Source organism: Bos taurus, chromosome 26 (assembly GCF_002263795.3).
Source record: "Bos taurus isolate L1 Dominette 01449 registration number 42190680 breed Hereford chromosome 26, ARS-UCD2.0, whole genome shotgun sequence".
Taxonomy (NCBI): Eukaryota; Metazoa; Chordata; class Mammalia; order Artiodactyla; family Bovidae; genus Bos; species Bos taurus.
Window position 1 is genome coordinate 11,026,968 of NC_037353.1, and position 16,568 is coordinate 11,043,535.

Here is a 16,568-nt window from a genome sequence, read left to right on the forward strand (position 1 = left end):
GTTTTCTTGAATGTAAATTCCAAAAACCAAAACAAAAGCCACAGTGTTCTAGTTCCCTGATCAGCATTTCTTGTACATCTGACCTGCATTTCTATAAATACATCACAGAACTTGTTCATAGAACTAGAACTTGTAACTCTTGAGTGAGACCTACAAGTAAGGGTTACCAGCTTAGCTGTAATCCTAATGAAATGGTAGGGAATCTCCAAGAAGCATAGGTTCTGCTTTTACCTTGCCCTAGGCAGAAAAATCCACCGTAAATAATGCTTTCCCCAAAACTGAATAACCTGCCTCAGCAACCTCGGTTTTACTGGGAATGTTTCATCTGTTCTCTGTGTAATTTCCTGACCTCAAAGACAGTTGGTGTGATTACCTTTTCCCTCTTGGGTCTACGTACATTGTAATTCCTTTATGATTAGGGATATGCATAAGGATAAAGCACATTCCCTCTGTTAGAAGAAACCACTCTGGCTGCAAATTGTAGTGTGCAGATGCTAAATTCTAAGATGACCCACGGGGATTCAAACTGCGGAGCTCAGGAGAGCCAAGAATGTGTAGAGATGCTAGGAATTGTTTTTCTTTGGTTAATGATTCATTCCATGATGGATCATGGAATGTCAAACCGAGGCTCTGGAAAAGATAAACATCCGAAGTTTCCTTCCTGGTCTCTTTGGTTAATGATTTAGTTATTAATTATAATAAACACTGACACTTATTATGTTCCAGGCATTATTCTAATGTATGAAGCCATTCGATCCTCACAACAAACACCACAAGATCGTGGCAGTGTCTTCATTTCACAGGAGAAGAAACTAAAACACAGAGACATTCAGTAATTTCCACATATAAATGGAGCCTGGTTTCCAATGCAGACAGACTGACATCAGAGCCCACAGTTCCAATCACATATTCATTCATTCAGCTACTACTTTGTGAATGCCTGCCATGTGCCAGGAGGCATGACTTCAGGAACTGGAGATTCAGTACTGAGTAAAATAGAAGAAACACCCCCTGCCCTGTGGAAGTTACATAACTGTTCATCACAGGGGCCAGCAGGACTTCCCAAGTGGCGCTAGCGGTAAAGAACCCTCCTGCCAATGCAGGAGACATAAGAGACGTGGGTTTGGTCCCTGGGTCGGGAAGGTCCCCTGGAGGAGGGCATGGCAACCTACTCCAGTATTCTTGGCTGAAGAATCCCCATAGACAGAGGAGCCTGGCGGGCTACAGTCCATAGGGTTGGAAAGAGTTGGCTGAAATGACTTAGCACACACTCAGCATGCACAGGGGCCAGCAGGTCATCTTGCTGTTAATAGTGGACAGAGTGAAGATGGGTTAACATTCCAATAATGAGGCAGCTGCTAAGTCACTTCAGTCGTGTCCGACTCTGTACAACCCCATAGAAGGCAGCCCACCAGGCTCCCCCGTCCCTGGGATTCTCCAGGCAAGAACACTGGAGTGGGTTGCCATTTCCTTCTCCAATGATGAAAGTGAAAAGTGAAAGCGAAGCCACTCAGTCGTGTCCAACTCGCAGCAACCCCAGGGAGTGCAGCACCAGGCTCCTCCGTCCATGGGATTTTCCAGGCAAGAGTACTGGAGTGGGTTGCCATTGCCTTCTCCAATAATGAGGCAGAGTACTTGGTAAAAGTATCCTTCCTGGAGCTGGTAGCTTCCGTTGATGGCAGCTGATATTACCACATCAAAACAATTCACAAAGAACTTCTGACTAACTGTAGGGGGAGGGGGAGGAAGTCACCCTATCAGTTTGGCTCTCACTTAGCACCCAAGATTCATTTCCTCTTAGAGTCTTGTCAATTTCAGTTTCCAGTTTCATTTTCTCTTTCCTAAAGTCTATTTTGGCAAAGGAATCTGGTAATGCATTCATATATAAGTCTCTTAACATTCCACTGAAGCAGAGGAGGAAGATTTCTGAAGAGCGCAGAAGCCCTAACTGCAGTCTTTCAGAACAGCTGAGAAGTGCACGGCAATCATGAGGTAAAAGACTCTCTCTTCTCTGATTGTGGTGAAAATGCCTAATCCTTCTTGTTGTGGAAGCTGAATTGTCAATAGCCATGCTCCTAAAAGACAAATTTCTAGGTTGTTTTGCCTTAGTATTTGATTACAGCCTTACACTCTTCTATCTTCTGTAGGTCTTTAGGGTGTTGGCTTGTTTACTCCTAAATTATTTCTGCCTCACACCTTCAAGTTTCCTGCAGGATCTCTCACCGGGAAGCTGAGAATTGAGGCTGGAGAACAATGAGGCAGGAAGGGAGGGGCAGAAGGAGAGAGATTAAAGCAGGCAGGTGCTTCACTTAAAGATCCATCTAGAGAAATTGCTCCTGTAGACTGCCCTGTGTTTCTTATCCAAAGGAATAAGTGAGGGGCTTTTAATAAGATTGTTTTTTAATGATCTAAATGTTTTTCATTTATTTTAAATGCAACTTTGTTTCATAAAAATGAATATTTTTAATGATAAAAGGTACACTTCACAAAGAAGATAATCATAAACCATTAGATACCTAACAACAAAGAAGCAAAGATACATGAAGCAAAAATCAGAAGAAATATAAGGGAAAAGAAAACATATATATAACCACAGTGAGACATGTCTCTTTTTAGCAGATACTGTTAAAAATGTACTCAGGGTAGCAACCTCACTTCATGCTAAGGTGGAACATTTTTAATGTATTCATGCATCTCAGATTTGTATTAAGGCTGGCAAAATAACAAATATTTTCACCCCAAAATGCTACTGACTGGCTAGCATCCTCCTACCTGACATAAGAATTGGAGATAAACTGCTTGGAGAAAACAGTCCCCACTTCTAAAATCTTCTCATATTTCAGAAACATCAGATTTCCCTGGGGAGGAAGAGTTCCCACAGTGAGTAGGAAGAAAGCTTTCTATTCTATTTTCTCCAGTTTAAGGGTCAAGAAGTCAGACTGGATAGCTAAGCCTCAGTCCTAGGAGCTCCAGAATCTAGGGATACCAGCCCTGGTACTTACTTCCTAGAGGAAATACATTTTTTCTGCTAGTTTGCACCTCTGCCTGATAGGAAGAAAATAATAGTTTGAGATACTTCCAGATGTCAGTTTCTATAGTAATTCAGAATTTTTAGAAACTTTCTTCCTGTTTCTTAGAATTTTAGCATGTCCTTCTCTTAGAGTCTTTCCCATAATAATACTGACCCATCAGTTCATTTTCTCTTTTCCTTTGATTCTTTAGCTACAGGGATTGTTATTGGGCATTGCTCCTGTGGTGTAAGAGAATGTGTAAGGCTCAAACTTGAGCCTGAGTAAGATTCACAGAAAGCTTGTTAAAGACTGATACTTGAGCTCAAATACTAACCTCCCCAAACCCCAAGACTCTGACTTGGTAGGTCTGGCTTGAGATCCAAGCCTGTGCGTTTCTAATAGGCTCCCCCACCCCCAACCCCACCCTGGTGGTGCTGGTACTGCTCTAAGACAATGTGGGGGCAGCACTGGCTCTGAGCCTGGCAGACAGTGGGACTGTGGCTTTCATTCAGACAAGAAGCAAGGGGAGAAATTGTTTGCTGTGTAAATACTTGGAATTTCTAGGGGCATCAGGGGCACAAATCTCACAAGTCTGAGTTCAGGATGCAAGGATCTGGGACCAGGTTCTAATTTACCAGTAGAAATAAAAACTCAAAACCACACAATAAAATTGGATGCCTTTTGAATGACCACTCAAAAGAATTTAACATACATGTATATATTAAATGTATTTATCTTGTAAATGTAGAGTTGACTATATGTATTGTATGTGAGAGATAATCTCAACTGTATTCACTCTCTCTGCTCCTGTACACAATGAGAAAGGAGCTAAAGAACCCATGTGCTAAGTAAGAGAATCTTCCCATAACCTCACTAAGAAGGAAGAGAGACCAGATTGGACATAAACTTTGCAAGGAGAGGCTGGTGTCATTACAAGGTCAGATAGCAAGTGAGGCTCTCTCCTGGCTCACATTCCCTGTGTTACATCAACAGCCTCAGACAACCCTGATCTTCACTAAGATCTTCCTGATCCCTGGTTCAAGAAGATGCCCTGGAGGAGGGCATGGCAACCTACTCCAGTGTTCTTGCCTGGAGAACCCCATGGACAGAAGGCTTTGAAAAGAAGAGTTTTTCCCTAAGCAGTAACTCCTACCCATTTTCCCTCCTAGTTTTTGTTTATTCTGCTTGGGTAATTATAGCTCCATTTCTTACAAGTAACAGAAATGAGCAGGAACTGATTTAAAGTTCCTAGAATGGCGCAGAGAACCCATGCACAGGATCTAATGACCCCAGGAGACTAGACTAGGACACTGGTGAGCTTGGGGGACCCAGTCACTGAGTCTTCTCCACGTGTATCTGGGTCATTCTCTCTACAGCAGGTTGTATGGAACTTGTCCACCATCAAACCCCAGCATGCACAGAACTCTTCTTAATGTATGAAGACTCACTGACTCCCTCTCAGTTGCATTTCCAGCTTCCACTTGAATCTGGGTACCTGGCCCTGGTCTAATCAAACTGAGGGGAGGTATAAAAAGTGAAAGATAGAGAGTAGGAAAAAATGAAGGACTATTATCTTCCATTTAGACGATTATTTCAAAAGTGATCCTTGCCACATAACAAGACTTCCCAGATTTCTATTGGTTGTCTATGTCAGAATCCATAATATATAGAATATCAGCTTCTGATATGAGAACTGATTAATGTATATCATGAAAAACTTTGTAAGTGAGAATAAACAACATTTCAGGGACCCTAATACATAGACAACATTGAAAACAATTTTAGGTAATGAATGATTTTTAACCTACTCTTTTCCAAATTTACTCAAGATAGGGATTTTATTTGATTGCTGTTTCTGTTGGTTGGTTTTTGCTTATTTATTTACTTGTTTGTTTATTTAGTGGACTAACACAAAGGAATAAAAAAAATCTTTCCAGAAGAGTTGCAAAGGCACCCTCAAGGAGAAAGAACATTTCCCATAATGAAAGATGCTAGCTGCCCATGACACTCCTGTAGCCCCCTGCTTGCTCTTTTACGAAAGTGTATGTCTGTGCATAGTTGCTTCAGGAGTGTCTGACTCTTTGCCACCCTATGGACTGTAACCCACCAGGCTCCTCTGTACATGATGGGATTCTCCAAGCAAGAATATCGGAGTGGGTTCCCATGCTCTCATTCAGGGGATCTTCCTGACCCAGGGATCGAACCTATGTCTCTTATGTCTCCTGCACTGAATCTACTGGGTCTTGATTGCTTTCCACTCAAAACAGTCCACTTGCCAAAATGGCACATTTTGGGAAGACTTGTTCTAAACTCCTTCAAAAGCAAACCATAGGAGGGTCAAAGTTAAATTTCAAAGGAAAATTAAAACAAGTACAAAATTATTAATAAATCAAATCAGTGAAACATTTTAAAAAAAGGAATTGCCAAAGAAGTAACACATTGAATGGCTCTTTGTTTCTGTATTTCCTTCTTACCTAGCACTTACTTTGAAATTTCAACTGTATAGTTTTATAGTTCTTTATTGTTTTAATAAGGACATCCTCATCGTGCTTCTGAACTTCAACTCTATTTTCTCTTCGATGTTTTAAATTCTTTAGTTCTCCCTACTTTGTCTTTTTTTATTTTTATTACTTCATGTTTCCTGTCTAATTATGTGAGCTTGTTGTAAATCCTTAACTGATTTTCTTTGTCTAGCCAAACTTTTGGAGCTTTTATCAAATTGGTTTTGTTTGGTTCTTTTATTATTTTGACAGTCTATATTCTCTTTTTTTCCAAAGTTTTCTATTTTGACTATTACTTCTTTAAAACTATATAAAATCAAACCTGAAATCAGTTACCAAAGATTTGGCTGCTCCTGTAGAGACCCTTGGGCTTCCCAGATGTCACTAGTGGTAAAGAAAGAAACTGCCTGCCAATGCAATAGATGTAAGAGACGCAGGTTCAATCCCTGGGTCGGGAAGATCCCCTGGAGGAGGGCATGCCAACCGACTCCGGTTTCTTCCCTGGAGAATCCCATGGACAGAGAAGTCTGGTGAGCTACAGTCCATAGGGTCACAAAGCATAAAAGTGACTTAGCATGCACACATGCATGTAGAGACCCTCGCAGAAAGCCAAGAGCCAGCATTCCTAATAAAAATTCCCTTTTTCAGGAAAGACTAGCCTCAGACTCAGATTCCTGCCCACTGCCCTCTCCCTAATTCTTTTTTTTTTTTTTTAATATTTATTCATTTTACTGTTGACTGTGTTGGTAGGGCTCTTCGTGCAGCACGCAGGCTTCTCTCTAATTGTGACCTGAGGGCTCTGTGTTGCCCCAGGGCACATGGGCTCTTAGTTCCCTGACCAGGGATCAAGCCTGTGTCCCCTGCATTGGAAGGCAGATTCTTTTTTTTTTTTAATTTAAATTTATTTATTTTAATTGGAGGCTAATTACTTTACAATATTGTATTGGTTTTGCCATACATCAACATAAATGAATCCGCCACGGGTGTACACGTGTTCCCCATCCTGAACCCCCCTCCCACCTCCCTCCCCATACCATGGGTCATCCCAGTGCACCAGCCCCAAGCATGCTGTATCCTGCATTGAACCTGGACAGGCGATTCGCTTCTTATATGATATTATACATGTTTCAATGTGGAAGGCAGATTCTTAACCACTGGACCCCCGGGAAAGTCCCTTCCTAATTTTTCTGCTGCCTGTGATCACCCCATTTCTGCTTCCTTGTGTATTTGACACATATACCAAGACTGGAAAAAAAAAAAAAAGAAAGGATATTCTTTTTTTTTTTCTTTTTTGGCTGAGCTACACACAACATGGGATTAGTTCCCTGACCAGGGATCAGGCTGCAGATGCCCCCTGCAGTAGAAGTGTGGAGGCTTACCACTGGACCATCAGTGAAGTCCAAGGAAAGGATACTCTTCTTTTTTATTGGAGTTAACACTGTTAAGGAGAAGGAGAATCCTATTTGTCATGCTCCCCTTTTCTCGTGGGTAAACCTGTGCTATGTCTTAGAATGTTCATTTCTGTTTTTCCTTCACAGTGAGACCACAAAGAACTCCTTGGAGCATAGTCTTCAGCAGCTCAAGAGCCATTTCACCTGGAACTTGGTAGAGGGAGAACATTCTTTGGATGATTTTGAAGACAGAGTGTGTCACCAGACTGAGTTTCAGAACAGCGAATTCAAAGCCACGATGTGCAACATACAGGCCTTCATAAAACACCGCAGAGGCCAGCATCAGGCAGCCCTGGAATGCTTGCGGCAAGCCGAAGAGTTCATCCAGCGAGAGCACGCTGACCAGGCGGAAGTCAGAAGCCTGGTCACCTGGGGAAACCACGCCTGGGTCTACTATCACCTGGGAAGGTTCGCAGATGCTCAGCTTTATGTAGACAAAGTGAAACGAGTCTGCCAGAAGTTTTCCAGCCCCTACAGAATTGAGAGTCCTGAGCTGGACTGTGAAGAAGGGTGGACACGGTTAAAGTGTGGAAGAAACCAAAATGAAAGGGCCAAGGTGTGTTTTGAGAAGGCTCTGGAGAAGAACCCCAAGAACCCAGAGTTCGCCTCTGGACTGGCCATCGCGAGCTACCGGCTGGATAACCAGCCACCATCTCAGAACCCCATTAACCCTTTGAGGCAAGCCATTCAGCTGAATCCTGACAACCAGTATGTCAAAGTCCTCCTGGCCCTGAAACTTCAAAAGATGAATAAAAAAGATGAAGGAGAGAGATTAGTTGAAGAAGCTCTGGAAAAAGCCCCATTGGCCACAGATGTGATTCGAGGGGCAGCAAAGCTGTATCGAAGAAAAGGTGACTTGGACCTTGCTATAGAACTCCTGAGAAAGGCTCTAAAATGCATGCCCAACAACATCTACCTGCATTGCCATATTGGGTGCTGCTATAGGGCCAAAGTCCTGGAAGTAGAGAAAATGGGCGGGGAGAGAGAGGAATTACAGAAATTAGTAAGACATGCTATAGATCATTTAAAGAGAGCTGATGAGAGTAATGGAAATTTCTTCCGTATCGGCTCCTATCTCGCCTGCCTCCATGCACAAGTCGGTCAGTATGAAGAAGCAGAGTATTACTTTCAAAAAGAATTCAGCAAAGAGCTTCCTCCCGTAGCCAAACAAGTGCTCCACCTGCGATATGGCAACTTTCAGCTGTACCAGAGGAAGTGTGAAGACAAGGCCATCCACCATTTCATACAGGGTGTGAAAATAAACCAGGGATCAAAGGAAGGAGAAAAAATGAAAAACAAACTGCAAAGATTTGCCGACATCAAGCTCTCGAAAAACAGAGCGGATCCTAAGGCTTTGCATCTCTTGGCGTTTCTTCAGGAACTGAATGAAGACATGCAGCCAGCAGAGGAAAACTCTGAGAGGTGTTTGGACTCTGGAAACCTCATCCCTTTAGCATCTTTAGCTGAGGAATGAGGAAGTGGAATGTGGTACCCACAGGGCTACTGCTAGAGAGATCTGAAACCCCTCCACCAAGTTGGTATTCAAAATATTTAACAATTGGCACAGGCGTGGACTTAGACCCTGGCCACACAGTACTTGATCAAGGTTGGGAAGGAACTCTGCTGGGCCAGTGTTAACATCTGAATTGGGTTCTGGGAGGGGGACTGGACTGGGGGCAGGTCCGGGGGCTCAGTAAAGGGGCTATTTCCCAACTGACCTCTTGGGAACATTGGCATTCCCTCTGTGGGGTGATGTCATGGCTATGTTTCTATAAAGTAGTCAGATGTCTCACACCTATAACACTGTGGTCGCTTTCAGCAATGTTTTTCTGTTTTTGGAGTCATTTTAGATCCTGTACAGGTTGGTCCTGTGATACATTTCAGGGCAGGCTTCCCTCAAATATGCCAAAATGGAATATTGATTATTTTGAAGTTATTACTTGAGAAAAGTCTGACCCTTCTCTCAGAGCAGGAAATAAATCTCCCATGAGAAAGGTACCTTCACTATGCCAGGAGGCAGAGAGACATCCTTGTCACTGGCGGTAGGGAATTGAGGGCTGGGAAGGCTACATAAATCAGCTCTGCTTAGATTCTCCACTAATTAGTACCCAAGCCCAAGTTTCTTTGCCTTGCCAGTTTCTCATGAATTTATTATTTCTTTGTCTAAAAGGTATAAAAGCTGCCAGCTTTGGTCACTTCTTAGGCTGTATACTAGGAGACCTCCATATGTATGAAATTAACTTAGAGTTTCTCCTGTTAATTTGTCTTGAATCGATTTAATTATTAGATCAGCCAGAAGAACCCTGAAGGGTAAGCAGAAATTTCCCCTTCCCAACACCCTGCACAGACACTAGAGTGCTGTGTCCATCCAAAGGCTGGGGGATGGAAGCCTAGGGAGGCCTGGGGGGTCCTCTCTCCCTTCTTTCTGCCTTCTGCCTCGCCTCCCCAGACAAGTCTTAATCTAGGACTGTTTATACAAACTCTATACAACATGAGTTCAAGCGTCCCATTGACTGAAGGGAGGAAAGAGGTGTTTTTTTTTTTTTTTTTTTTTAAAAAAAGAGAGAGCAGAGAACATCAAATCTGGAAGGAATATAGCTAGAAGAAGTGGGGTCAGGTGACCAGAGTACAAGTGTTTCAGGAAGCAGGCAGGGAGGTTTCCCCCTTCTCTGTCCTCCCTGTAACCACAACACAGCAAGTGAGGGTAAAAAAGGTAGATTCTGTACAATACGCTAGAAACCAAAATAATGCTTTTCTTTAAAATATCTTGAATTGGTTTATAGTGCTCTTCAGGTCTACTATATGCTTCTATTCTCTGTATATTCATTCTTTTAATTTTTGAGAATTTGATATTGACACTCCAACTAAAAAATCTTATCTGCTTGAAAAATAATTGTAATATATAGTGAAACTATATGTAATCTTGTTCTGTATTTTCCAAGTCTCCTATAGATGTGTTATAATCTTTCATAATTAAAAAAATAAAAAAGAGAAAAAATTCTGACTCTTAAATTTGTCCATGGAGGTTTGAATAAAAAGAAAGGGGGGGAAATGTGTATGGAAAGATGTCTTACCAGTAGGGAGAGGGAAAGAGTAGGCAAAAGGGAAGGAGAGAAGAATGCTGCTTTGTCATTGTAGATTATAATCATATGGAGAAAATGTCTTGGCAACACAAAGACTTGCTTTGATGAACTCAGTTGCTTTGATGAGCCCAGATTCAAAACGATAGGGAAGCAGCAGGACAGGGGAATTATTTGGTGATTAAGGACCTAGTGCTCGTTTCTGGGAAATGTCGTCAATAATGGAGGTTCCCCCCATTAGAAATGTTGTGTATTAGGTGATATAAAACTCCATTTAATCCTGAAAGTCTTCAGGGAAACCATGAAAGTCATGGTATGCCTGGGGCAATTGGGATTTTCTGGGTAAATACTGAATGACCAGGGATAGACATCAAGGTTGGTGTGAACCAAAACAGTCAGGTGACCCAGCAAGAGACTATCAATCACCCTCTGGGTTGCAAAATGATTGCCTGTTGGAATTAAATTTAGATGGTAGTTACCAGGGGCTGGATGTGGGGGAATAGGAGAGATGTAGTTTAAAGGTATAAACTTACAACAAGTAGATAAATAAGTCTTGGAGATTTTATGCACAGTATAGTGAATATCTTTTGTATTAAAAATAGTGTAGTGTGCACTTGAGATCCTCAATATACATAGCGTGGATGCCTGAAAAATCATTAATTAATAAATAACTTAGATGTGATCAAACATAAAGGTGTGTTCTGGTTTTTCTGAAATTTGGCTGTACCTTAAATCTTCCAGACTCAGCTACTGAGAAATGCAATGTTACACTGGGCATGAACTGGTTCCAACTAACACAGACTGGTCTAACACTGAGGGGATAACAGGCAGGAAGGACAGAGGTCCCCAAGTGGCAGGAGGAAATAAACTGCAAGCTGCGGACGGTTTTTTCCTTCTCTACACACACACACACACACACACACACACACACACACACACACACACACACACACGGCCTCTTTTAATTCTGTGCTGACAACACTTGGTTCCACTTTGAGCTAACCAATGCGTTTTTCTTATGGAAAGGTTTTTCTTAAACTATGTTAATGAAACCATGTATTTGTTTTGGAATTTGCCTTTCTACAAAATGGTTCCACCTAAGACTACATTTTTTTCTCTTCTCACACCTTGGGCTGATGATAGCTTCACAAACCAGTATTCCTGTCAATTTTTTTTACGGCCATCCTATCTCAAAAGGCATATTGTGGGAGAGGGGCCTGGTGAAACTCCCTCAGCCTTGAGGTGTCTCTCTTATCTGATTAATAGTTTTCTAACAGACATAAAACACCTTGCTAAAAACTAGCAAAGGGGCACTCTTTCTTTCCCCTTCTGATGTCTATGTCAGAAGCTTTCCCTATCTCTATTATATTTTAATAAAACTCTGCTACACAAAAAAGCTCCAAGTAGTCAAGCCTCATCTCTGACCCCAGATCGAAATCCTCTGGAGGTCACAAATCCCAGAGTAACACATAGCTCGCAGCAGCAACCTTTCAACAATCTTTTCACTGAATATCAGAACAAACATTTTTCCCTACAGCTTTTAGAGTCCAGGGCTTTATCTTACATCCTGACACCACCATGAGGTACCTTTGTGTACATAAACACCCTACCCTGCCCTCCACAGAAGCAGATCTTGTTATATCTTGTGTTCCATCCCTGTTCTCTCTCCTTTTCTGATGTCGATTAGGAGAAATGAGGAAGTATCTCCAGTTCTGTTTTAGGCCCCATCCTGGAGGCAATCTAAACACATGTGGGAGAATTTTTCCTGTTAAGTAAAGAATAGAAAGAAACATGAAGCGGTGAAATCTTTGTTTGTCAAAAGGCTTCTGATGGAAAATACAATTCACATCAGCTGCAAAGGTAAACTCATTCCATTGGACTGACTGGACAAGTAACCATTTCAAAAGAAGGTTTTAGCTTACTTGGCCTGAGTAACTTATTATCAGGGGCACCCCACTCTAGTACTCTTGCCTGGAAAATCCCATGGATGGAGGAGCCTGGTAGGCTGCAGTCCATGGGGTCGCTAAGAGTCGGACAGGACTGAGCGACTTCACTTTCACGCATTGGAGAAGGAAATGGCAACCCATTCCAGTGTTCTTTCCTGGAGAATCCCAGGGACGGAGGAGCCTGGTGGGCTGCCGTCTATGGGGTCACACAGAGTCGGACACGACTAAAGCGACTTAGCAGCAGCAGCAGCAGCAGCATGGTGCCTGGGGGGAAGAACTGGGAGTGTTCTTAGTGGAAGGTAAGATGGGCAGGCACACTGACCTTGAGAGAGGAACCCTGGCACCTGTATAGTGCTAAAGAAGGCACACCGGGTATCTGTAACCTCGTCCTCGCAAGTCATGCCACCAAAACCTTTGCTACAGCAGAAGCCCCAAAAGAAAAAAGGAAGGAAGGGTAGAGAAGAGATATATGTCATGTTACACTTAATATTTATTTGAGGACTTAAAGTTGAAAGAAATGATGGGAAAACAATCAACAAAATTACATATATAATTCATGTTTCTTGAAATCTCACTATCCACGAATAACAAACAGAAACACATTAATTGGAATTACTTTAATTCCCTGCCCCTTGACCACATCTCTCAGTGCATCTCCCTCTCCTCCAATACCAAGGACTGACTGAGGAGAATGTCTCTTATCCTGGTCTGGGTTCTTAGTAATGCCAATTACTTAGTAATTACAGTTACCTCGGTCCCCAGCCCCCTTTTTCACAGCGCTTTCCTCTTTCTTCCCCATCACGTCCACTGACCTGCACAATTGTGCACAATGTGTGTCCGGTGCGACTGGAAGCGTGGAAGTGTGAGAATCCTGAAGATAAACAGGACTGTGTCAGGATCCCTACTATATGCACAGTCAACCTGGGATGCCAACCTGAAAAATGTGGGATCCAACCAGAGACCATATGCTCCCGTCTTCTCCCCTTCCCCCACCACTTCTCCCATCATCTCTTTTGGGAAAGGAGGTAACTTGATTTGTCTAATTGCAAATTTTCCTTATGATTTACAGCACAGCTGCCTCATTGCTGGTAGTCTACACCTTCTTAGGAGGCAACAAAGAGGGAGACCGACTAAAACCTTTACTGTAAAAATGGTGCAGTGCCTTTGGAAAAACAGTTTAGTAGTCCCTCAGTTGGTTAAACATAGAGTTACCACATGACCTAGCCATTTTATTCCTAGGTATACAAAGAGAAATGAAAACATACATTCATACATAAACCTGAACATGAATGTTTATATCAATGTTATTCACCTCAGCCAAAAGGTGGACCCATCAACTGATGAACTGATGTATTAAAGTATATCTTCACAGTGAAATATTATTCATCAATGAAAAATAAAGTACTGTACATGCTACAGCATAGATGAAATCTGAAAATGAAAGAAGCCGTTCACAAAAGGTCACATATTGTATGATTCTATTTATATGAAATGTCCAGAGTCGGCAAATTATAAGAGATAGAAAGTAGCTTAGTGAAGAGATAGAAGTAGATTGTCTAGGGCTAGGAGGACCGGTTGCTGTGCTTTGTCACTCAGTCATGTCTCACTCTTTGTGACCCCATGGACTGGAGCCTACCAGTCTCCTCTGTCCATGGAAATTCTCCAGGCAAGAAAACAAGAATGCCCTCCTCCAGGGGATCTTCCCAACCCGGGGATTGAAGCCAGGTCTCCTGCATTGCAGGTGGAGTCTTTACCATCTGAGCTATCAGGGAAGCCCAGGAAGACTGGAGGGGAGAGCAATGAAGTGTAGGTATCCTTTTTGGGGTAATGAGAATGCTCTAAAATTGACTATAGTTATGGTTGTACAGCTCTATAAAATACTGAATTGTATAGTTTCAGTTCAGTCTCTCAGTCATGTCCATCTTTGCAACCCCATGAGACGGCAGCACACCAGGCCTCCCTGTCCATCACCAACTCCCGGAGTCTACTCAAACTCATGTCCATTGAGTTGGTGATGCTATCCAGCCATCTTATCCTCTGAGGTCCCCTTCTCCTCCTGCCTTTGGTCTTTCCCAGAATGAGGGTCTTTTCCAGTGAGTCAGTTCTTCGCATCAGGTGGCCAAAGTATTGGAGTTTCAGCTTCAGTATCAGTCCTTCCAATGAATATTCAGGACTGATTTCCTTTAGGATGGACTGGTTGGATCTCCTTGCAGTTCAAGGGACTGTTAAGAGTCTTCTCCAAAATGGGTGAATTGTATGGTATGTGAATTATGTTTCAATATGACTGTTTAAAAAAAGAATGAGTATTCTTGTTGTTAGTTAGTCGCTCAGCCGTGTCCAATTCTTTTCCAACCCCATGGACTACAGTCCACCAGGTTCCTCTGTCCATGGGATTCTCCAGGCAAGAATACTGGAGTAGGTAACCATTCCCTTCTCCAGGGGATTTTCCCAAACCAAGGACTGAACTCGAGTCTCCTGCATTGCAGGCAGATCCTTTTACCATCTGAACCACTAGGGAAGCCATCCTTATTATAAATGTACATAAAGAAGGTAAGCTTTTCTTTCAACATCTTCTATTTTTAACCTCTAAATTTGTTGGCACTGTGTCGTGCCCTTCTTATTATTCCAATTTTAACTACCATCATTACTTTTGCTCTCAAGAGACATGTTGGAGAAATTCTATATTGTATTTTCTGGATAGGGTGTGGGTATGAAAATCTGGTCCCACTTGATTTTATTTTTAAACATCCATTCTCAGGAACCATTAATCAGCAAGTTGGCACCAAGGAAGAGTTTAAAAGCAGAAGAAAATATGACTCAATGCGTAAGTCTAAATCTACAGGTGTATAAGTCTAAGTATACTATGAATTTCTTAACAGGCATAATATTATTTAACTACCATATGCAGCTGTTGCAAATACCATGCTTATTCACGAGCACTTCATAAGCCAGGGATAAGAACAAGAAGAGAAACAAGAAATGGGCAGCTGGTACAACTACCCTGGAAAATAACTTCATACTGTAAGATTGCAGTTGGGATGAGAGGACGCCTTCGGCCAGTTCAATAAATTTGCCTTTTCTCTGATCTAACGACTTCTGATCACTTCTATCGTTCAAAATAGTGTCTATCCCTAAAATCAGCACCCTCACAACACAGAAACCTTCATGACACAACTTCCTTTCTCTCTGAGCAAAGAAGGCAAAAGATAGAGACACATTTTCCCTGGGCTGGATGTTTAGGGTTTCATGTCTGGCTATGCCAGGATTAAGCACCAGGTTCTCAGTAACAGAGACACCATGAGTTATTTTTGAAATGTACATTTTGTTGGGAATTCCCTGGCGGTCCAGTTGTGTGATGCAGTCAAAAAAGCAAATAAATGAAAATGTACGTTTTATGTGTCTGTGGTGTGTGGGGCCCTCTAAAGCACGGGGCCAAATGCAGGAGCCCCTTTTACCTGGGTGACACTGTAAAAGATATAAAGGTACGTTACTTTATCACTACCAGTGTAACATATTGTTAAGGAAGACAACCAACAAAATTACATACTTTCCCAGGTGCAGGTTACTTTGGCTGGACATAACACAGTCTCTGAACTTGAAGTATTCTATGATGCTCCCATTGGTGCAAAAAAACAAACAAGTGTCAGTCTTGTTACACGAGAACCTCTGCTTGCTGCAGCTTCAGAATAGAAGGAGTCTTTCTCCTAGGCAACTGACATTCCTTGATCTTCAAATCAGCCTTGAGAATTATCCTCCATCTTTTTTCATGGATATTTACATCATAGGAAATTCTATTTTTAAAAAAATCTCTCAGGGTATTATCACTCCTTCAGAGCTCAAAGCATATATACCTAAATTTATCAGCTAGGCAGCTCACCCAACAATACTACATGTGTTACTATTTCTCAGTTTATAGCTGGGAAAACCGAATGATTGCTTTGGATCTCAGAGACCCTAAGTGCCCAGGGTTTATTCCAGGGCTTGGCTTCTTATAGTTAGCATGGGGGTGGGGGGCGGGGGGGACTCAGGCTCAGTGATTTGATTCATGGATAATCCCAGAGATAGTAAATAACACACTGAATTAAATCCAGGTGGCTCAGATGATAAAGAATTTGCATGCAATGCAGGAGACCTGGGTTTCATCCAAGGGTGGGGAAAATCCCCTGGAGAAGGGAATGGCAACCCACTCTAGTATTCTTGCCTGGAGAATTCTCATGGACAGAGGAGTCTGGTGGGCTATGGTTCATGGGGTCACAAAGAGCCAAACATGACTGAGAGACTAAGCATAGAGGCGCCTGAGCCACATACATCAAGGTGCAAATTGTCTCCCACAAGTAAGATGACTTGTCTAAGCTACTTTTTACAACAGTATTTCTTGAGCAGTCTTTCACATCATGTGCTCCCAGAAACCCTTACATAAGAATCTCCTGGAAAAAAAGTGAAAGTATTAATCACTCAGTCCTGTCCCACTCTTTGCAACTCCATGAACTGTAGCCTGCCAGGCTCCTTTGTCCACAGAATTCTCCAGGCAAGAATACTGGAGTGGGTTGCCATTCCCTTCTCCAGGGGATCTTCCTGA

The 16,568-nt window shown here is 42.3% G+C and overlaps 2 protein-coding genes across 2 annotated transcripts in view; one reads left to right on the top strand and one right to left on the bottom strand.

Moving 5' to 3' along the window:
- LIPA (lipase A, lysosomal acid type) overlaps positions 1-16,568 on the bottom strand; it is a 129,428-nt gene that overhangs the window by 74,570 nt on the left and 38,290 nt on the right. The window lies entirely within an intron of this gene.
- Positions 1,791-9,975, top strand: IFIT2 (interferon induced protein with tetratricopeptide repeats 2). Its single transcript, XM_002698356.6, has 2 exons — positions 1,791-1,992; positions 7,051-9,975. Exons 1-2 carry the CDS (start codon positions 1,988-1,990, stop codon positions 8,435-8,437), a joined length of 1,392 nt encoding a protein of 463 aa, XP_002698402.1. The 5' UTR covers positions 1,791-1,987; the 3' UTR covers positions 8,438-9,975.